The sequence below is a fragment of the Cololabis saira genome, chromosome 14 (genome assembly GCF_033807715.1).
Source record: "Cololabis saira isolate AMF1-May2022 chromosome 14, fColSai1.1, whole genome shotgun sequence".
Taxonomy (NCBI): domain Eukaryota; kingdom Metazoa; phylum Chordata; class Actinopteri; order Beloniformes; family Belonidae; genus Cololabis; species Cololabis saira.
Window position 1 is genome coordinate 22,499,097 of NC_084600.1, and position 23,108 is coordinate 22,522,204.

The window sequence follows — 23,108 nt, forward strand, 5'->3', positions numbered from 1 at the left end:
AGCAGCTCTGCAGCAGCTCAGGCTCACAGGGCTGACTGCACACATCACACCCCGAGGCTTAACTGTGGACATTAACCTCCAGTCAAGTCCAGAATCGAGGTAGGTGGAAGAACTGTGTTTACACGACCGCTTTATTCACGCCAGGAGAAACTATTCACACTTTACTCCCGTGTTATTGTCTTCTCACATGCTACACAGCCTAGCATTAGCTGCTAGCATGCTAACTAGCGGCTAGCGGTAACAATCCAGCCAGAAGAGCTTGTTGGTGTTTTAAACACACATGGTGGGTATATTTAACAGATATGTGTTAACCGAGGTCAACATCGGGATGGATGGAGAGAGTCCCAGTTAAAAACGATAATCACTATTCCCTAGTTATGAGTTCTGGCATTAATCCCCTTTTACCTTATTTTATTAGCAATGTGACAGTTCCAGTTTTAACATTATGCTGTGATTAGTTTATAACCAAACCTCTGGTTTGATTAAATAGTCATATTTAAACCTAGATGAATTAAGAATGTAGTTATCATATGACAGCTGTTGTTAAACGCTGCTGTTGGTTTATTTTGGCTTATTTTTATGATAAAACAGCAATGAATGAATTCTTTTTATGGCACCGCACTGTCTATTTTTATTTTTTTATTTTTTGTTTTTACCTTTTTATTTTTATCTTTATTTTTTATTTTCTTATCTTTTTATCTTTTATATGGTTGTTTGGTTTTTGGGGTGTTTGATTTGTAAATGACAGCGTTGTGTGAGTGAGATGGAGATGTCAATTTCCCCGAGGGAACTTCCCAAAGGGATTAATAAAGTCCTCTGAATCTGAATAATGGGGCTGCAAAGGCTCAGACTGTTGTTTTTGAATGCGAGTTTTAGGGCTGGGCGATATGGATCAAAAGTAATATCTCAATATTTTCTATCTGAATGGCGATACTCGATATATATCGATATTTTTTCTGTGCCATAATTGGGGTTTCCCCCAAAGCATTATAGCATAGCATCTCTGTTAGCTTCATTTTGTTTGTCAGTTTTAATACAATGCCTCGTGCCAAATGTCACACAGGTTCCTTTATTAACAGAGGTCTGCACAATATCAAAATGTATAAAACAAATTAAATAAAAATAAACAGCCTGCATATATAGGATAAAAATGCTTCTTGAATAAAATAAAACAAATATCCCTTTCCTGCATAACAATTACATTAAAATACACTGTGCAATTAATATGTATGTAGACAGTAACAGGCGGACTTTTCCACTGAGGTTGACAGTTGTGCAAAAAACAAAACATTTGTGCAAATCTCAAATAAAACATTCAAGTCAATTTGTCACAAAATAAGCTATATCAAAATCATCATAAAAAAAAAAAAAAATTTTAATCGATATAAACGATATTGTGTCGTACCATATCGTGTTTGAAAATATATCGATATATATTAAAATCTCGATATATCGCCCAGCCCTAGCAAGTTTGTTCTTATATATATATATATATATATATATATATATATATATATATATATATATATATATATATATATATATAGCTTGTTTTGTCTGTTCCCCCAGATTTCAGGTGAGGAGAGATGGCAGACAGCATAGGGCTGCAGTTTGTCAGTTCCTATGCCTTTGAAGCCATGCAGAAGGTGGACGTGGTGCGCCTGGCCGCCCTGAGCGACCCAGAGCTCAGGCTTCTGCTGCCCTGTCTGGTCAGGATGGCTTTATGTGCACCCGCTGATCAGAGCCAGTCCTGGGCGCAGGACAAGAAGCTTATCCTCCGTCTCCTCTCTGGAGTGGAAGCTGTCAACTCCATTGTAGCACTTCTGTCTGTCGACTTCCATGCTTTGGAGCAGGATGCACGGAAGGAACAGCAGCTCAGGTAAAGCCTATTTTCTCATGCAAATTGCCTGTAAATGACCTCATCTTCATAATCATGCACTTATAACTTAATTGTTTTTTTAACAACCAATGATGATCAGTATTTTGTTGCTTCTGCAAGACATAAGGCAGGGGCTTCTAATGGAGAGAGCGTCCTGGTGTCACAGCTACAACATGGCCTCACCCTGGAGTTTGAACACAGTGATCCTCTCAGGAGACTCCGTCTGACCCTCAGTGAGCTGTTGGCAATCATGAACAAGGTGTAGTTCTTGTATAATTTACAGAATGGCAACTCATTAACAATGCTGTTCTTAAACATGAAATTAACAGATATAATGTCACAAAAACACACATGCACTTACTATGAGACAAGGGTCTTAGAGCAAAATAAATACTGACACAGCATGCTTAAAATTATTCAACAAAAGTTAGTACAGGGAGTTACACATTTCTGGCAGCTGCTTCCCCTCACTGGCAGAAAATTGGATATTTGAATAGATTATATGACAGTATGGAAGGCTAATCACTGAAAACCGATTTCACAAGGTATACAGTCCATTATCATATGCATACTACTTTATTGACTGATATTCCAGCCTTATTCAAGATTTAAAAAAAGGCTATAGTATGTTATATAGGTTGGTATAATGCACTAGTGCCTTTGTCTCATGAGCACTGATCTTGGTGAGGGGAAAAAGTTTGTTCAGTAAAGTGGAATGAATATCGAGCCATAGAGTGATGCTTATTTCTCAATTCTTTTGGAATAGATTAAACCATTGATACATTTCTTTGTTGTTCCTCAGGTGGTAGACTCCAATGGGGAGTTCTTCTTAAAGTCCTCTGAACTCTTTGAGAGCCCTGTATATTTGGAAGAAGTGGCAGACGTCCTCTGTATTTTACAAGCAGGTAACCTACTCCATCCACAGTTCTAAATTCAAGTTCTTATTGCTCAGATGATGATTTGGTGGGTGCGATAGTGGCAACAGCTCTGGTAAAGAAGCTTTTTCGTAATCTGCTGGTTCTTGTTTTTAATGTATGGAATCTTTTCCTGATGGAAGGGGAGTCTGTTTCCTGGTTGAGTGGGATCTCTGGATATGCTGCTGGCCTTTTTCTTAAGCCGACTAGAATAGACAGAGTCCAGGCTGGGAAGCGGTGCACCCACAATCCACTGTGCAGTCTTGACAATGTGGGCCAAGTCCCTTCTGCTTCCAGCGGTGCAGCTGGAAAACCAGACCGTACTGCAGTAGCACAGAAAGCTCTCAACTGTTTTCCTGTAGATGTTGATGAGAAGCTGTGAGGGGAGCTTGGCCTTTCTCAACCTCTGCAGAAGGAAATGTCTCTGCTGAGCCCTCCTCTCCAAGTGGGATCCTCACCTCCTCACGATTTATGCTGAGAGATGGAAGGACCAGGGGGGTGTTGAAAGCAGATGTGAAATCGACAAATAGCATCCTAATATAGGTTTTGGGACACTCCAGGTGGGTTGGACAAGGCTGTGTGCAGTTGATAGTAATCGATAAGTAATAGAGTCCAGTATATTAGTAATGATACTTTTGTCGTGTGTTGATAAGCAGGGGAAAAAAAGAAGCTGTGTAACACCGTAATTGTAGATTAATTCAGATATAAGTTCGTACTTGAACATGGTTTTATAATAAATATGTCACACTAGGCCAAGGCTTCCCTATTTCAGACCAGCAAGATGCTGTTCTGCACATTTTCCTGCTTCAACACACCTGATTCGAATAAATCAGCTTGTCATCATGGTCTGCACCACCGTGTTATTGACAAATTCTTTGGAAGCAGGAATATCTAACCTGGCCAGCTTGCCCTAGGTGGTCCTTTTACTGCCCAAGTATGATTGACCTCTCCAGTCCGGGTCATTGGACTTGTAACAGTGCAGTTTCCAGTCTCTGGTGCAGTTGGAAGAGATGGGCTCGGGCACGGCACAGTTACACGTAGACAGGATTGTCTGGATCATGACATCTAGATCCGACAATCATTTATATAGTATATAGTATAATATAGTGGCAGAATCCAGGAAATCTGAGAGCTGTATTTGAACAGAACAACTCAAAACAAGGCACAGAGTCATTTCATGTAACAGCATTCTGATGTTGTAAAAGTGGCAATCATGCCTACAAACAGTGAAAAAGTGAAAACAGTTCTGGATTATAGTCAACTCATGTTGACAGCAGCAAAGCATAGGTCTAAAATCTGCCTGTGAGCTAGGCAAGAACAACTAGCAGTCTGTCAGAAAATCAAACTATAAACCTAGAGAGAAGCAGCCTGCACACACCTGTCAGTCCCCAGCCTCTATTCAGCCAATATGTTTTACACTCCGGGGCAGAGGTCATTATTCTGACAACAAACATTTATGGATTAGTTATATCTCAACATTAATCGTGTATAAAATTATAGCACATTAGATAATTGTGATAAATTAAGCTCAATTATGCTGGCATTCAGGCTGAGACCAACCCACTGTGTGTCCTCTCAGATGAGTAAATGAGTCAGGAGCACACTGGAGAGGATGAATCAAACTGCTTTATACTGAAAGACTTGACAGCACAAAGTCAAGATCTTGACTTTACCAATAAATTAATAAATAAATACCAATAAATTACAAAATGTAATCAAAAGGTTGTTTTTTTTTATCCTTGACATGTTTCTTTTAAAAACATAACATTTCTTTTGTGCATCATTCTAAATCTTGAAAAAGGAAAAAAAAAGGCAAAGGCCGGCAGGACTAGCCTAGATCAGCAGATTTGTTGCGTGATGTCCCAAAATGATGACCAGAATCTGAGCCAACAATGTTTTGACAACATTATTGTCTGTTTCAATAAATCCTTATAGAAAGTTTGCATGTATGGTCTTATTTGACTGTCCAGGCTAAGGAACTTGCATTTTAATGTAATAGATTAATTCAGTGCATCAATAGATTCACCTTGTTACATCACATGCTGAGTTTTTAAACACAAGATCAGTTGTGTTTGGGATCATGTTTGTGTGTTAAGATCTGTTGTTTACGAGACGGTGTACCAGATGTAACATGTCACATGAGTACTGTTCCTACATGGATGCACCATCGTAGAAACTGCCTAACAGACACCAAAGTTTGGTAATTTACAGACTGACACATACATGTGTTTTGTTTCCCTCCCAGAGCTGCCTTCTCTGCTGCCCATTGTGGACGTGGCTGAGGCTTTGCTTCATGTCCGCAATGGCGACTGGTTTCTTTGTCTGCTGGTTGCCAACGTGCCTGACAGCTTCAATGAAGGTAATTCATCTGACTTGCAACACTGCACAAGCTGTCAGGAAAATAGATAGTGTTAGATAAAGTGGCTGGTTAATTGCCAGTACTAATTTCAGATGGTTAGGCAGCCTGCCTGTTGTTGCAGGGACAGGATTTGACTCAATATTACTTCAGAAACTTTCTGTGATGGCTTTATTATACATCTAAACAGATGGTTAGAGAGGTGCAAGCTTGTATTCATTCATTTATTTATTTATTTATTTTTCTGAATAGCTTTCCCCCATTAATTGTTTCCATGCCACTCGCCAAAGGCTGTGTGCATTTGTCTGTGATGATAAACATCCTAGTGTCTGACTCACAGAGAGGGCTGTGTGCTTTGAAAGACAAATTAGAGGAGAATGCCAGTTGTCTCCAGTGCCTCTTTATCACCCATAGGGTCTGAGCTAGTCAATAGTGTATTTGTGTGTTACATAGCAGACAATATCAAGGAATCCTTTTGGCTTTATTACAAGAATAGGTCTTGTTTCATTGAATTGAAAGTGAAACTAATTGATGCAGTGGTGAAGTGTGGGAAATAGTTCTGAGACTATCAGTCCCAGTCATTTTTAACAACTGCTGATTGCTAGTCCAGGCATTCCTTTTTTATTTAGAAATGGATGAAAAAGAAGTGTAAATGGCAGCTAATAGTCATAGCCAGTTTTTATTTATTTATTTATAATCCTGTCAGCTTGTCAGTAGCCATTAGAAAGTTACATAATACTTCCCTGATGAGGTGGGCTCATAAATCTTTGGTATATTTATAAGGCAAAGCAACAGGGCAATGATATAGTCATTGTTAGTGATGTATGAAAAAAGACTTGTGTTCTCTGAACATGCAGCCACCTGATTCAAGGTATCCGTTTTGTAGAATTCCAGTAAATGTCCTCAGGCTGTTAAAGTGCATTTCTCATTTTACAGTGTGCCGAGGTCTGATCAAGAATGGGGAACGCCAGGATGAAGAGAGTGTGGGTGGTCGGCGCAGGACCGAAGCCCTCAGGCAGCTGTGTCAGATGAACCCCTCACAAGCCCTTAACATCCGAGCCATGGTGGTTAGTATCACTGCTGATTCAATCCCCGGCTCCTAGCTGAATCCTGAACCACGCTCTACAGCTTAAAATAATGTTGCGTAATAATGCAATATTTTGGATGCGAGAGATATTGTTTAACTTTGGCTCTGGAGATACAATTATGCTTCAGTTATCCTGCTACAGTTGATTTTGTTTTACGTTTCCCTACATGAATTATGCAACAATACATTTCAGTATCTTCTCTTTAGTTGTGAAATGCTTCACAATGGAAGTGTTGGCATTACACAGTATGATTATGTTTGCGGAAACATGGTTAAATTAAATATTGAGTGTGATCTTGACATAGTTGTTTGCTCTTATCTAAAATCTTTGGCTTTTATCTCAAGATTTAGCAGTTTCTCTTGATAGCAAATTGATTTAAAGCATTGTGTTCTTGTATTATTCATCTGTGTATCTGTGTTATGAAAATGAGCGAATTGAATTTTATGGATAAAGTATCTATTACAATAAAAGTGGTCTCTATAGGTGCTTTTCATAGATTCTGAGCAAATATTAAAGATACGGTGGAAAGTAAAAAATAATTAAAAAAACCCAGTTGGAGAAAAACCTTAAAGCGGAACAGTAGCAAAGAAAAACTCCCTCTATGGTTGCTAAGTAATATCTGGTAGGTCTCGCATAACTCACAAATGTGGGGCTCCGTTGTGTCTTTGACATTTAAAAAGAAAATATTCTGAAGATGAACTAACTTCATAAACAATGGTAAAATAAATGTTTCCCTTTACTGATTTATGTTGTCATACACGTTCTGGTGCAAACACTGAGGGCAGAGTCGCAAATGCTTATCTCTCAGGGAGGTAACAACACTTCAGTTATTTATCAAGGCCACAGGAGGTTGTGGAAATGATTGCTTTTTGCTCAGTGATGGTTCTGCAGGACTCGTACGTGAAGTGATCAGCGCAGCTTAGGCAGCTGGCATGGTCATCGAATCAGAGGACGTGTAGATATTTTGCAAACGATGAATGAAAGAGATGGAAACACCCATGGTCACTTCACGTAGGATGCAAAGAAATGATTCTTATAGGTATTAATAATAAAAAAGCGAGGAAAACAATGAGACGGGGTAATGTTTCAAAGATGCTGTTGTCTTAGAAACACTATACAGACATGGAAGTAGGCTGCCATCAGAGGATTAACTGTGCGGGATTATGTTGTGTGTGTTCCCAGGTGGAGGAGTGTCACTTGCCTGGCCTAGGTGTAGCGCTGACGTTGGATTACAAACCAGATGCAGCGGATGATGCCGTGAGCCCCCTCGTGTCGTATGTCAGCGGTCTGCTGCTGGGAACCAATAGTAAAGTACGGACGTGGTTCAGCATGTTCATTCGCAACGGACAACAGGTAAGGGTCTCTGGCTTACCTTGCTTTTTTGAATCAACATAAAGTGTACATAAAGCATAGACACAATTTATAGAAATGTAAAACTCATGCTAGGAATAAAAAAAAACATGTAATGTAATCATCCTTTAAGTTAAAAATTAAGATTAACTGTTTATAGGTGCACTTGTCTCGACAGTTGTATCTCTGCAGGTTTTATTTATTCTCAAAACCCAAACTCTTTCCTTTACCATAGTAAATAAATACTTAAACAAAACCTTTAGTCTAATTTCAACCTTGTAAATAAAACCAAGTTAGTTTGAATTAATGAAGGCTCATCAAAAGGCTTACTTACATTGGCCTCTGTGTAATAAGCAGTACAAGAAATGGTTGCAGTGCAAACACAAGCACCAGCACACGCAGACAAACTGCTGCTGTTCCCCTCAGTCTTGTATCACACACCAGTGGTGGTCTTGCTTAAGGTCGCTTCCTGTGTTGTCACTCCTCGAATTAAATTTCACTAGATTAAGCTGTCAGTTAAGATGTATTTAAAGGCACAAATGGACTTTCAAGTCTTTTTATTTGCTAACATTCTGCAGGGATGTGCTTTGTAGGCATCCAGACTGCAGATGTCGGTTCTTAACAATTTTGCTTTAAGAAAATAAAGCTCCATCTGAGCTGGCAGAAGACGCTCTACATTGTTGAAATGTATTCAAATCTCTCAGCGTTGTTTACAGTTTTACAACAGCAACAGCCTGCATGAAAAACTTGTCCTAAGATGTTTAAGACAAATTTTGGACGAGCATTCAAATAGGATTTAAATATACCATGGAGGGATATGTACAAAATATAGAAATATATTTGGTTCAGTTTAAGCTCAGGTTTTAGAAATCATAGTGCAAGTGGGAAAAGCCATATTTTAATTGTCTTTATGATGATTAAAAGTAAAATAAATGACTTTTAATCAGTTTAAGCATACATTTAGCTCTGTTTGTTTGGATTAAGGGAATGGAAGAAAAGAAACATCTATTGTTAATCCTCTAGGAATATCTAGAATCATTACCAATTTTTTAAATCTTTATTTGTTTTTTGGCACAAGATCCATGAAACAGATGAGGGTCCAGGGTCTTCTAGTGTTTTTCTATGGAGCAGAAAGCTGTACATGTCTTGAGCGGTGGTTCCTGTGCAGCTGATACTCAGCAGCCACTGGCTGATCTGTGCTAGAGGCTTAACGATGGGTCAGCTGGCAGCAGTCTTGTAAAAAACGTTACTACTGTCATTTAGCAGTTGTTTAACCACCCAATAAAGGAGGTTCACTGATTGGAGATGTAATGTCAGAATCTGTACTTCAGTAAAACTGTTTTAGTCTTGCTTATATTTTGTGTCTTTTTCTGTGCTGCTAGCGTAAGAGAGAGAGCAGTTCGGTCCTGTGGCAGATGCGCAGACAGTTGCTGCTAGAGTTGGTAGCCATTCTGCCACGCTCACGCAGCACCCACGTGCCCAACGATGGCAACATGGATGATGAAAGTGGTTCAGGGTACTCTGGTCTCAGAGAGGAGCATGTGGTGAAGGCTAGCGCGCTGCTCCGCCTCTACTGCGCTCTCATGGGGATCGCAGGTCTCAGGTAGGTCAGTGAGGATGCAGCACCAAACTGGAATGTATCTGTTCATCATTTAGACCTTACTTTGTTTGTTTATGGAGTGTGGTTTAAAGAAATACTAATTAAACTGTTTAAATTAAGTATTTGAATCTATTTTACTTTACTACTTTATCTACTTTATGTGATTCCTCCCTAGACCTACGGATGAAGAGGCCGAGCAGCTCTTACAGCTGATGACTAGCCGGCCACCCGCAACTCCCGCAGGGGTTCGCTTCGTGTCTCTGTCATTCTGCAAGCTGTTGGCCTTCCCCACCCTGGTCAGGTATATAAAGTGCACCTCATGTTCAGACGATGAAGCCTATTCAGCCACCAGTGGTGTTGAATTTTGATTTCCTGGCATCGTGCGTTGCTTGTCAAAAGCCCCTTTTCTTTCTCTGGACACTTGATTGATTGTTTTTTATTATACGTAGCATTATAGAGTGGATATCTGTTTTTCTGCAGCACTCCAGAGCAAGAACAGCTGATGGTCATGTGGCTCAGTTGGATGATCAAAGAGGAAGAATATTTTGAGAGGTAGGAACTGTACCTTTATAATTAGAGATACTGTGGGTCTTACTCTTCAGTTGTGTTTTTTTGAGAGCAAAAGGCAAAAAGGTCTAAAGCTTCTAAATATAGTTGGCAGTAGTTTAATCCAACAAGCATTCATCCTGTGCATGATTGAACTTCTAACGTGTGTGTAATGAGAGGGGAGTAGTGTGTGTATGTGTGTAAGAGATAAAGCAGTACAGGCCGAATCAAAGCAATGTAGAGCATGTAGCCCTACTGAACTGGATGTCATGATTTTAGATGGTAAAAACAATGAAAATATGTGAATATGAATGGGTTTCCACAATGTTTGTGCAGTCCTGTCTGTCTGTCTGTCTGTCTGTCTGTCTGTCTGTCTGTCTGTCTGTCTGTCTGTCTGTCTGTCTCACCCAAGTTCTAACATAGTGTGGGAAACCCTGCTTGGCGTATAATGTGCAATTTTGTGCAAAACTCACTGTGACAGGGCTTTTGATTTTAGGATATTATGTAATTAGTTGCACACTTAGAGTAGCAGTCAATTTTTTTGCAGTATTATTTCAGTATTTTTAGAGTGCTTACAGCTTTTATAGTTTTGTTTTCAGTTCTATTTTGTGCAATTGGCCCAACACATTGTCCAAAAGAAGAAAAAAAAAAGAGAAGATAGAAGTAATTGAAACTCAAACATTAATGTCACTGATTTATAAAGATTGGCATGGGCTTTTGAAAATCCCATAGTTTTCAACCTCTAATACAAGCTCGTAATAGATACTGCAGGTCCCATGAGCGTGGGCATAGTTCTTTCATTTTTGTTGTGACTCTGGTCCATGTACCATACATCTTCAACTTAGTGGGACTTTAAGTTTATCTAAAGTTGACTCAAGAATTGCAACCAGTTTGTTGAAATTCTGTCCGGTGGGATGTGATGTGATGATCAGCACGCCTTAAAACTGGGCTTGCTCAGTATTTCTCACTTGCTTTTGTGTGTCTTCCTCATTACAGTGCTGCAGGAGTATCTGCTTCTTTTGGAGAGATGCTATTACTGGTTGCCATGTATTTCCATAGCAACCAGCTCAGCTCCATCATTGAGTTGGTGTGCTCTACTTTGGGGATGAAGGTAAGGTATGAGGTGGGAGGGAGACATTGATCAATATATTTGTCTGGCTGACCAGGTGCTGGCCCCACTTCTCCACTAAAGCAGCAGCGCATATGAGGACTATACCACTAATGAAATGCTTGCACCATACACATATCTAGCAAGACATACCATACCCTCTGGCCAGTTTGCTGTTTTATTACTTATTAAGTGCATTGTTGTTTCTTCCCTGTGTGCTAAGTAGTTTTGCTGTCTTAGTGTATTTTCCACTAAGATGTGTAATGTAATTGGATTTGGAGCCTGTTTGTTTCCACCCCAAGGGCAATTCTTTCAATTCAGTGTGGTGCCTGCCATGTAGAATTTTCTCATGAAATATGAAAGGAGGGAATTACAAAATACCAGCGCCGCAGCCTGCAGGTTATTTTCACTCGCAGCAAGCTTACCACTGTTGATGTTTCTCATTGTTGTTTTTTTCCTCTTCTTCTTCTGGGGGTTGTTTACCTTCCTACAGATTGCCATCAAGCCCAGTTCTCTGAGCAAGATGAAAACTATCTTCACACAGGAGATTTTCACTGAACAGGTACGCATGCTACTCATCCATCTTTGTGAATGCTCTCTGTTCCCAGTGACGGAGCACCTTTCGTGTTAATTTCAGTAATTTAATTGTGAGCTCATATTCTCAGCATCTCAACATCAATTAGTTCCATATGAGAACCACACGCAAAGACTGTGGGTTTGTGTGTTGTGTTACGTAAACATTTTTCCATTATGACGCATATGCTGATTACCATCATGACATTAAACAAAGATGAATAGAACCATTTCTGAGAGGCCTTGATTGGGAAGAACAACCTCTGATCTATATCTGTTCTGTTTTTGGACGTCTATGCGAGGATTGCTTTGTCCATAACAAGTGCTGTGTTCTGACATAAGGGTGTTCCTGGACGCCCTTGTAGATCGACACTACTGGGTCATAGTCCAATGATCGATTTCATAACTGTATCATTGGATTTGCTGCCATATGCCCCTGACACTTGAGTGAAGCTGAGCTGTCAATGCATCACCATCTGGTGATGAGTTGGATCAGGTGATGTGAGAAGATGCCAGACATTCCTGGCCCAAATGTATGGTGAGGGTTTGCTGGGAGCGTCAGCAGTTGCTGAGGCAAAAACTCAGGTGTCGGAGGAGTTCAGAAAGTCCATGGAGAGTGACTTAAAAGTGGCTCGGAGAAGATTCTGCTACAGAGAGGCTGATTGATCATCGAACATCCGATTCTTGAGGATCAACGTGGCCTCTGGAACAAAGCTGGTCCAGTGTCCCACAACAGTTTCTGTTGTGGGACACTGGACCAGCTTTGTATGGCCCCTCCTGGAGGACCATGGGAGTTTGTTTCATAAAATGTACGGACAGAATTTCTAGGAGCAGCCAGGGGAGAGGGGGATCTGATTTGGTGGCCAAAGGATGTCTGCTTTTGGCAGTCGATGGTCCTGTTGGCTTCATCTAGCCATGATCTTCAGCTTTCCTTGGAGTAGTTCACAGCTTAGTGTGTTGTGCCTGGGATGAGAATCCGCACCTTCAAATCTGAGACCATGGTTCTCAATTGGAAAAGGGTGGAATACTCTCTTCTGGTCAGGAGTGAGGTGCTGCCCAAAGTGGAGGAGTTAAAGTATATCATGGTGTTCACAAGTGAGGGGAAAATGGATCGGAAGATTGGCAAGCAGATGGTTGTGGCATCTGCAGAAATGCGGACTGTACTTGTATTGTGCTGTGAATAAAGCTAAAAGGTAAGGTTTCCGTTTATCTGTCGATATATGTTTTAATCTTCAATTAAAGTCATTAACTGTGAGTAGTGACTGAAAGTATAAGTTGTAGATACAAGCGGCTGAAATGAGTTTCCTTCACGGATCTTCAGCCATGCAGGAGTTCAACTTGGAGGAGCATGAAGGCAGTCCCAGGACACACTGCATAGATAATAATTCTCCGTTGTTTTGGGAATGCCTCGATTATACCCCTGGAGGAGGGGGCAAGGGAGAGGGAGGCCTGGGTCTCTCTGCTTCGGCTCTGCCTCCTGTTACCTGAATTTGTTTTAGTGGAAGTTAATGGACGGTCTTGCACTGTGCAGAAATCATCAGACAAAAATAACGCATGTGAAAATGTCCAGTTGATCGTAATCCTTTTGCTGCGGTTGCTGTATTTGTAACATGTATTTTATCTCTGATGTGCAGGTAGTCACGGCCCATGCAGTTAGGGTTGCAGTCACCAACAACCTAAGTGCCAACATCACAGGCTTTCTGCCTATTCACTGCATCTACCAGCTGCTTCGGAGCCGGTCCTTCACCAAGCACAAAGTGTCTATCAAAGTATGTTGTGCACTATGATCATTTTTTTCTTTTTAATTCTGTAATAGAATTAGATTTGTTAAATTCGTATAACTGACATCCATAAGTCCCAGCTGGGTATTATCAACATATTGCAGATGTATGTGTCTAGGATTCAAACCAGAAAGTGGTTGCAAAAGAGAAAAACTGTTATTTTGTTTTTAAAAGGGATAGAAGTAGTTGATAACACAGTGCACAACTACAGATACTGGACAGCCACACAGCTTTTGGGCAGGTTTTGAAAAATAATCTGTGAATTGTCATGCCAAATACCTCGTAAACTGTATTTATCCATTTGCTCAGCCTTATTGGTTTTATTTTTATTACAGGACTGGATCTATCGTCAACTGTGTGAGACCACCACACCCATCCACACACAACTGATTCCTTTAATTGATGCCTATATCAACTCCATCCTCACTCCAGCATCCAAAGCCAACCCAGAGGCCACCAATCAGCCGATCACTGAGCAGGAGATCCTCAATGTGTTCCAGAGCTCTGCAGGGGTGAGTCTGTCCCGGGGCTTTGACAGGACTGCACAGATCCTCACTAGTGCTGAACCATTTAGGGAGAATGTTTTTCCATTTTTTTCTGACAAATATTGTGATTCAATTTATGATTATCAAGCTCACATACAATATCCACTATGCATTTGTCTGGTGTTTTAGAGCATTTCTGCAAGTTGTATGTTGTTCAGATGAAGGTCATTGTTAATGAAATGTTTGAGCAGGTTTGGAGCGTAATGTGACTAAAATATGAGGGAATGGCAAATCTTTTATCAGAGTTCTTATGAGGTTTTATAATTTGGAATTGGAATTTTTAATTGGCGGACATAACTATAACGAAGGAATAAATTGTCTCTGTGTAAAATCAGTGAGCCTTTGTCAGACATGCTGCATAATTTACTATACAATACAATAGTTGCATCCTTTACAAGTAACTGTTTCCATTGTTTTAAATTGCAATTTTGATTTGAATTTCGATTAATAATTCAGCCCTCTTGCGCATTCCAGAAAGTTAAGTGTTGTACATTTTAGTTTTATTTTTGCTTTTCTGGATGATACACTTTTTATACTTGCTATTTGGTAAGCATGCACTATTTACAGATTTTTGATTAGAGATTATTGACCTTTATATACTTAAAGTTATTGATGTTGAGGATTATGTAAAGGTGTTACAAAAACGTGAGCTTGATAGAAAGAAATTTGCAGTTGCACAAATGTCAAATGTAGATTCAGAATTAAAATTTTGTCTTTGTTTAAAAAATTGTACGTAATTTGTAAATAATGTCTGAGCAGTTCAGGAGTAAATGGGGCTTTTTAATTGTGTGAATTGTTTGAAAAAACCATTAACACTAACCACTAACAATGCAAGACTATATTTTATGCTCCCTGCCTTTTAACCAGTGCTGTTGTTTTTGTTTCTCGTTCTCCTTCGGTTAGCAGGGGGACAGTAGTCGAGGAGGGCGGCAGCGGTATTCCATCACTACGCAGCTGCTCATCCTTTACTACATCCTGTCCTATGAGGAGAACCTGCTGGCTAGCACTAAACAGCTGGGTATGTATGAAACAATAACCGTCCCAGCAAAATGCAGCACTGCACCAGCTTCACACTGAGACGTTGGCTCACTTCTTTCCTGCTTCCTTATGTTCTCTTTCTTCGCCTCTCTGAAGTGCAGCCTTTATCATTTTCTTCTCTTGAGAATATTTTGTATGTAAGCTGGAGTGAATCTGCCAAGCAGAAAGAAGAGAAAGGAAGCATTTGTCCCGTGTTAAGTTCAAGGAGATGCTCTCACTCTGGATGAGCAGACATTCTCCCTTGTCTCTCTTTACACTGCACGTTGGCTGCCTCGTAAGGAAGAGATGGAAGGCTGACAAAGAGCCAAGGACAATGGCAGTGGGAGGCTCGCTAACTAGGGCAGGCACGGGTTAGATTGAGTATAAGCAGGTAGCTAAGTCGGTGTTTGTTGCCTCACATGACGAGCTCTCCCCTTGTCCTTCATTAGGCCAGATTTATGTGAGAGTTTATGCCCATCGCTTTAATTGCTGTTTACCCAAGTGCTTCCATAGCCTTCAAGAGGGAGTAATGAAGCCCATCAGTGGTGGTAATGAACCCACGTCAATGAAAAATCACTTCTGCGTTTCTTTAATGCATCGGCACAGTGGCTCTGGTGTCCCTATGCAGCCCGATTAAAATACTTGTCCTTCTGCTTTCTGTGATCGCTTTCTCTGCCGTTTTAACGTCTTCGCTTCATTCACCCTTGTATGTTTTTTTTGTTTTTTTTTTAAGCACTGATGCAGAAGAAGCCAAAGTCCTATACAGCTGCCTTGATGGATCAGATCCCCATTAAGTACTTGGTTACTCAGGCCCAGGGTCTGCAGCAGGAGCTGGGGGGTGAGTTTAAAACTCTGTTTCCAGTCTATGAGAACCCTGGTGAACAGTTACCTCATGAAGCTCAAAATAATTTTGTTATAAACTCCAAAATATCCTGTGTTTGGTTCCAGGTCTGCACTCTTCCCTGCTGCGACTGCTCGCCACCAACTATCCCCACCTATGTCTTGTGGAGGATTGGGTGTGTGAGGAGCAGGTGACTGGTACCCTTCCTCTGCTGAGGAGGATGATGCTGCCTACCAACACCTGTAGATACACCCAGAATCAGCTCCACCAGGGTGAGCAGGGTGGAGGCCAATTATTGGTTGGGGCAGCTTGTTTTCAATTTAGATCTCCTTTGCTTTTATGGTAACGTTTCCTGATTGTGACATCATTGTAAATGTAAGGCATGGAAAACACAACAGAATTATCTCATTTGGGGAAATAACTCCAACCTTTTGCACATACAGCCTTCCAGAAGTTGCCGTCCAGCAGTCCCAGGCTCATGCGCATCCTGGAGCATCTGACGCTGCTTTCACCTGGAGACCTGATCCCCTACGCAGAGGCCCTCACAGCCAGCACGGCTCTGCTGCTGGAGCCTGCGGTGCCTCGCCGAATAATGCAGACCCTCAACAAGCTCTGGATGGGTCTTAACACTGTGATGCCCCGCAGGTACGAGCTCTGTATGACTTGATATTATTGAAAGTGGTACTGCCTAATAGGGCTGGGCGATATATCGAGATTTGAATATATATCGATATATTTTCAAACGCAAAATGGTATGAGACAATATCGTTTATATCGATTAAAAAAAATATATATATTTTTTTTTTTACGATTTTGATATAGTTTATTTTGTGACAAATTGACTTGAATGTTTTATTTGAGATTTGCACAAATGTTTTGTTATTTGCACAACTGTCAACCTCAGTGGAAAAGTCTGCCTGTTACTGTCTACATTGTATTAATTGCACAGTGTATTTTAATTTAATTGTTATGCAGGAAAGGGATATTTGTTTTATTTTATTCAAGAAGCATTTTTATTCTATATTTGCAGGCAGTTTATTTTTATTTCATTTATTTTATACATTTTGATATTGTGCAGACCTCTGTTAATAAAGGAACCTGTGTGACATTTGGCACGAGGCTTTGTATTAAAACTGACTGTTTGTTTAAGGGTTTGCCTCAGAAAAAAATGAAGCTAACAGAGATGCTATGCTATAATGCTTTGGGGGAAACCCCAATTATGGCACAGAAAAAATATCGATATATATCGAGTATCGCCATTTAGCTAGAAAATACTGAGATATGACTTTTGGTCCATATCACCCAGCCCTAATGCCTAACGAAGTAATGTTGCTGTCACACAACAGTAAGCTGTAAACATAGATACTAATTCAGGATTCAAGATTTATTTTGTCTACAACCAATGACATCTTGAGCCAGAAATTAGATGATCGATACAGTATTTCCTCTGCACTATTATTCTAATTAGGATTTGGGATGTCTTACCAAGCCTCTTGCTTGGGTGTGGGTGAGTTGCTTTAGCAGTGATAGGTCAAGTGTAGTATTTGCTGGTGTTTCTCTCGGGACTGAGAAAATCTGTAGAAGGATCCCTAAAGAGGTCACAGGAATACCTATGGGGGAGGAGATCCTGCCCTTAATTGAAAGCTTCTTGCTCACTGTTTTTTTTTTTTTTTTTCTTTCTTCTGAGAATCAATCAGGAGCATTAAGAAAAGCAACTCTTTTAGCTGAGAACCTTCTCGACAATGAGGGTCACTCTCATTGTGCCCTTTGACACACACAAGGCTCTGAGCAGACATACTATCGATCCACAAGAGGCCCTTAACAAGGAGAGCTCAGGGCAGAAAGATGCATCAGATGTGGGGGGATGTCCCCCCCACCTCCCTCTGTTCCTCTCTTGCCTCCGCTAATATGTTGAGTGTTGCAGAGAGATGGATGAGAGAAGCCTTGGTTGAGATGAAGGGCAACAGTGTCAAATTTCACATAGATCCCTTGATTGATGCTGCCATGGAAGCTGAACCTGAAGACTCGGAGAGCACCTCCCGCTCAGAGATCAGCGCTGGTCTGATACGCATCAATCTGTGAATAAAAAAAGTTATTATACCCACACAGAAGTGTTCCTTTTATTCAGTTTGAATTATATTCAGTCATTTATTCCCTACAATGAAACTGCTTCTTTATTTTCCAACCAGTAATTTTATGATAATCATTAAACAAAGCCAGTTCCTAATGCAATTCCCAATTCCCCGGAGAAAACAGATCTTTTAGTTACCTAGCGTAAAGTGTATTATTCATTCAATAAAACTGTGATTTGAATGTAAATGCAAAGTAATGTGTGTGTTTCAGATTGTGGGTCATGACGGTAAACGCCCTCCAGCCTTCAGCGAAGCTGCTCAGGCAGCAGACGTACACGCAGAATGACCTGATGGTGGATCCTCTCATTGTGCTGCGCTGTGATCAGAGGGTGTACAGGTGACGGCTCCTCCTTATCCTGCTCTAAAAATGCTAGTAAAGATAGAAATGTACTTCCTGTCAACCATGAAGTCAATTAAATGGAAACATACACATCACTGTCAATGACAAGTTTTGTGGTTCTTTGGTCAGGTGTCCTCCTTTGATAGATATCGTCCTTCACATGCTGAATGGTTATCTGCTGGCCTCGAGAGCCTACCTGCAGTGCCACCTGAAGGAGACGGCTGACTTCGATCGGCAGACTGTTTCAAACCTGGGAGTTTCTGGACAGCCTGACACACCTGAAGTCACCAGAGAGGAGCTCAAGAACGCGCTTCTATCTGCGCAGGTAAGTCCACACTTTACAGATGCCAAGTTTCATAGAAAAGTCCTCATTATATCTTCATTCCACGGATAGAGCATTAATAATTATAAAGTGTGAAAACCACTCACGTCGGTTTATTTCCAGGACAGTGCAGCAGTCCAGATCCTTTTGGAGATTTGTCTGCCAAACTCTGAAGAGCAGCAGTTAGGGGCCACCACGGAGAGTCTTTTGCAGAGCATTCGGGTCCCTGTGCAAGGGAAAAGGAAGCAGGGCAGCCTGGGGTCAGCAGCCAGGGCGGTGGAGGAGGACGCTGAGCCAGAGGGCGGCCTGCTCAGTGACATAAGGGAGGTGCAGTGTCTCATCTGTTGTCTGCTGCATCAGATGTTCATCGCTGACCCCAACATCGCCAAGTTGGTTCACTTTCAGGTAAATGCAACATGTTTATTCTGTATTTTCCTTTCACACTATTCCACCCTTATCTACCTTGCTAAGAAGAAGCTGCGTCGTGCATGCTTGTGCTCAAACGTGTGTAAAATAGGACTTCCGTAGGGAAACAACTGTTTGAATATATTTCCTGTAGGCTCCCACATCTTCGTGGTGTAATTATGAGTTTAATATTTCCTTTTCCCCCCTGTCAGGGTTATCCGCAGGCTCTGCTGCCTTTAACGGTGGCAGGCATCCCCTCCATGCATATCTGTCTGGACTTCATCCCAGAGCTGCTGGCTCAGCCTCAGCTGGAAAAGCAGGTAGGTCCTCCCAACTTTCCCTCCGCGTCTCCTTGCATTAAATCTCCTACAGTGTTGGGGTGCTTAGCAACAGTTTTGTCTGTTTGTTATATAAATATACAGGAGGAAGTTTAAAGCTCTTTTGGTTGGGTTTGTTCCTACAGATCTTTGCAATTCAGTTACTGTCGTACCTGTGCACCCAGTACGCCTTACCCAAATCCCTGAGTGTGGCCAGGTTGGCCATTAGCGTCATGGGCACCCTTCTAACAGGTCAGCAAACACCTTTCCTTTTTCATCTTGTTAGACTCTGTGTTGTTTCTCTTATTTTCCACTTACTGTTTTGCTTTTGCTCAAAAAGAAAAAGTATTCACGGTTATCATCCTTGTATTTGGCTGCCACCATCAGGCTTCCAGCCGTTAGTGCAGCCTCCTCTCTTTATTCCCAAAGGCTGCAGGATCTGAGCCCATTAGATGTTTTACTGACGGTTTTCACGGCTCTGTTTGTTCTGATTTACAGTGCTGACTCGTGCCAAGCGGTTCTCCTTCTTCATGCCCACCCTGCCGTGTCTGGTGGCTTTCTGCCAGGCCTTCCCTCCCCTCTATGACGATGTAGCAGCTCTGTTGGTGCAAGTTGGCCAGGTCTGTGCCTCCGATGTGGCCACCAAAGCCAGGGAGATCGACCCGCTAATCACCTGTAAGTATAAAACGTTACATGGATGATGTAGACGTTTGATAAGTGGTACGGTTAGGCCATTTTTATCATTAGGTTACACCAGTCTGGACTGAATGTGCTTTTTAACAGCTTTTTAAAAATCATTATTATTTGATGAGGACAATTTTTGGAATCAACTGCAGCTTAGATATTAATAATTTATAAAGTTTCTATGTAAACACAGAATAAATGTCAAAAATACATATAAATGCTCCATATTAGTATCTGTTATCATCAGCACTACATCTAATTCAATTATCAAAATGAACCTCATGTGGCAGACTGATTCAAGAAAATAAATTATGCTGTAACAGTCCACTCCCTATATTTTATAATGTACACAGACAAGAATAAACATGTGTTTTTAATCCGTTCATTTAAAGGAAGGGTGTCCAAACTTTTTAAAACATTTTTATACCTGCATTTCATTAGGTGTCTATAAACCAGAATAATTACGTCACAATCATAACAACAACTGATAAAGATTCTAGATTAGAAAAATAATAATCTTAGTATTGAAATGAGCAACTTATTTTTTCTCTGTCGTTAGGCCTGCAGAACCTGAAAGAGAAACCTCAGGAGGCTCTGGTTCCGGGCGGAGGCTCCTCCAAGCTCACTCTCCCCCAGAAGACGGCAGAGGAGCTGGGTGGAGCCGACCCCGACGTCCAGCTCTGCTACTGCATCGAAGCCACGTTCATGGACATCATCAGCTCCACCCTACATGGACTATAGACCACACACACACGTGCATTATAGCAGGACCTGACCTCGGTCACCAAGTCCAAACACTGCCTCTGAACACACTCCCGAGAGGGCTGCTGTCAACAGAAATCCAATCACCTTCATTTAGGGCTTTCAGGTACTTTGCACATAATGTTGTGGTGTTTTCTCTTCTGGTCTGCACTGGGTGGACTGAAAGGCCCCGTCTTCAGCCATCAGACATCGTGAAACTAAACGTGTTATGAGTTCTTAGAAAATGCGTGAAAAAGTGCTTTGTCAGTTTGTAGAGAGAAAAATACCAACAACATTAAGCTAAGCTTTGTTGAACTCATTTCTCAAACCGTAAAATGAAAATATTCTTTTGAAATATGGAGATTTTTTTTACTCTTTGTTTTTAATAAAACAATTGAAAAATGTAACCGGTGCCCTGTATTTCTGTGCAAGAGTTGTGGTGGTTACTGAGAGTTTTTATGGGAGTTTTCTCCAAGGAATTTGCTCAGAATCTCACGAGGACGTCCTGGTGAGGAGCGTCTTCTCCTGCTGTTAAGGTGAGGAGCATCTTCTGAGATCACTGCAGCGTACAATTATCCTGAAAACTCGTAATTAAGGTCTGCAAACGGAGCTGACAACTATTGGCAGTCATCCGTTCTACCACCCTGTCAACGGCAAAGCAGAGCATGGTGCCGGTCCTTTGCTGTAACTCATGCAGCTTCACTAGGTAGCTGGAGGCCGTAGCTGATATCAGTCTGAGGAAACTACAGTATTGTTTTGTTACAGGTGGCAAACAATGATAGAAAAGAAGCAGAGCTTTAGAAATGTGGCAATTACATTTTGTTTCTACTCGATTTCTCACAACTATAAGCAACATTTTGCTTGGAAATTGTTTTGAGGAGCACCAACATTTCATTTTCTGTGATAGCAGTTCTGTAAGAGATGTTCTGATTTTGAGCCATGAAGAAATCAATTTATTTTTTAAAAATATCTGATAAATGTTATAAAGACCTCATGTAATTTTACACCAATAGGCTATATCATGAGACATAATGTTTTGAAAACTAATGGTACTATTTCATATAAAGGATCCTGTATTTTTTATACTAATATATCTTGCAAATATATCATCTTTCAAACTATTTAACTGTGAACTTTAACAGATCCAAGAAAGTACTGCAGATATTAGTGCTAATTATAAAAGGGCTATGGAAATTATATTTAGTGAATATAAAGTACATACAAAACACTTATCTAAGAATGTTGTACGCCTTTTAGGAAAAGGATGCTAATATTTATTTTATTATTATGTGTTAGGCGAAGGCAGACATGTATAAATGTAGAGTCAGCTTTTTTTTGTGAGCTCTTGCTTGTCTGATCTGTCCTCAACTGTCAGGAACAACAAAAATCAAGAAACCAGCATATATCACAGCATATATCATAGAACAAATACGACACCTGAGTGACACAAACGGTCAAAATGTTGAAACTTGTTCTGGATTTCAATGAGACAACTGATGTGAAAATGTGGACCTTTTCCTCAGCAGACGTTGAGAGACAAGTGACAAAGTAAGAAGTTAATGAAAATCCACTCAGCCGTCCAGGTTGCAGCTCTGGTTTATCTCCTAGCAGGGTAAGGAACTTCTGGATAATGTCACCTCTGTTGGCGTTTGCTAAAAACAACAAAAAACATGGTACAGGTGGCTCCTCCATCCCTCTCCATTACTCCAGGAGAAACCAGATCCCCCCCTGCCCCACTCCATGTGGACGAGCAAAAGCATGAGCCCTCCCCCTGCTGATGCCAGGTTGGAGCTATGTTGGTTGTAGTTTGGGAGACTGACTCCACCCTACTGTGCTGCTGTCCTGTTTCTGGAGGCCGTGCCTGCAGACGTGTGTAGCCGACCCGCGAGGCGGGAGCTGGCGGATGGAGAGAAGATGTTCACTAAATGTAACAAAAAAGGTTGCGTGTTGAGATAATTCACAATTGCTTACCTCCTGACATTTAACCAACAGTTCCTGACAAACAATCCCCCCTAACTCTTAATCAATGCGGGTCGCTGGACCGATTGATCCTGACTGGTGGCGATTATATCGGAGGCCTGCTCCCGTGGACATTCACAACTGCAGTACATGAAGAGATAACAAGTCATTTTTGTAAACTAAGTTCAGATAAAGTGATGGCAATGGTAAACTAGAAATATAATCTTCATTTCTACACAGTGGAATGACTCATTAGTTTTTACAGTGTGATCTGAAACCAGTATTGATTTTCTACTATTGTTTTTATTGTTGTAAATGCATCTTGCTACATGTATCTGTAGAAGGTGTTTTCTCATATAACTTTACAGTATCTCTGACTAAATCCTGGAAGTGACAGGAATTTCACACAACTGTGTGGTCTAACTCGTTGTCGGGGAGGATGGTACATCTGTGCTTTTGTATGGTCATGTGATTGTATTTTACAGTAGAACTGATCATCTCTGGAGGAACAGGAAACAGACTCAGACAGCAAAGATTGCTTGGCTCAGACTTTGCACATATCTGTAGTTTTCTTTAGTTCATGTTTATTGCTGACTGCGTCATTGACTCG

General features: G+C 40.9%; 1 protein-coding gene across 2 annotated transcripts; it reads left to right on the plus strand.

Annotated features, from left to right (window-relative positions):
* ints2 (integrator complex subunit 2) lies at positions 1–20,897 on the plus strand. Of its 2 annotated transcripts, none has more exons than XM_061740170.1 (25): positions 1–99; positions 1,570–1,879; positions 2,000–2,138; positions 2,682–2,784; positions 5,039–5,152; positions 6,086–6,216; positions 7,420–7,590; positions 8,970–9,190; positions 9,363–9,488; positions 9,668–9,739; positions 10,730–10,844; positions 11,335–11,403; positions 13,049–13,183; positions 13,531–13,707; positions 14,644–14,758; positions 15,491–15,595; positions 15,706–15,870; positions 16,042–16,243; positions 17,942–18,067; positions 18,200–18,395; positions 18,516–18,797; positions 19,010–19,117; positions 19,261–19,366; positions 19,613–19,789; positions 20,358–20,897. In XM_061740170.1, exons 2-25 carry the CDS (start codon positions 1,587–1,589, stop codon positions 20,537–20,539), a joined length of 3,630 nt encoding a protein of 1,209 aa, XP_061596154.1. In that variant the 5' UTR covers positions 1–99; positions 1,570–1,586; the 3' UTR covers positions 20,540–20,897. The 2 variants fall into 2 exon arrangements, with proteins under 2 accessions (XP_061596154.1, XP_061596155.1); XM_061740171.1 differs by having other exon boundaries at positions 14,647–14,758.
* Positions 20,898–23,108: the final 2,211 nt, after the last annotated feature.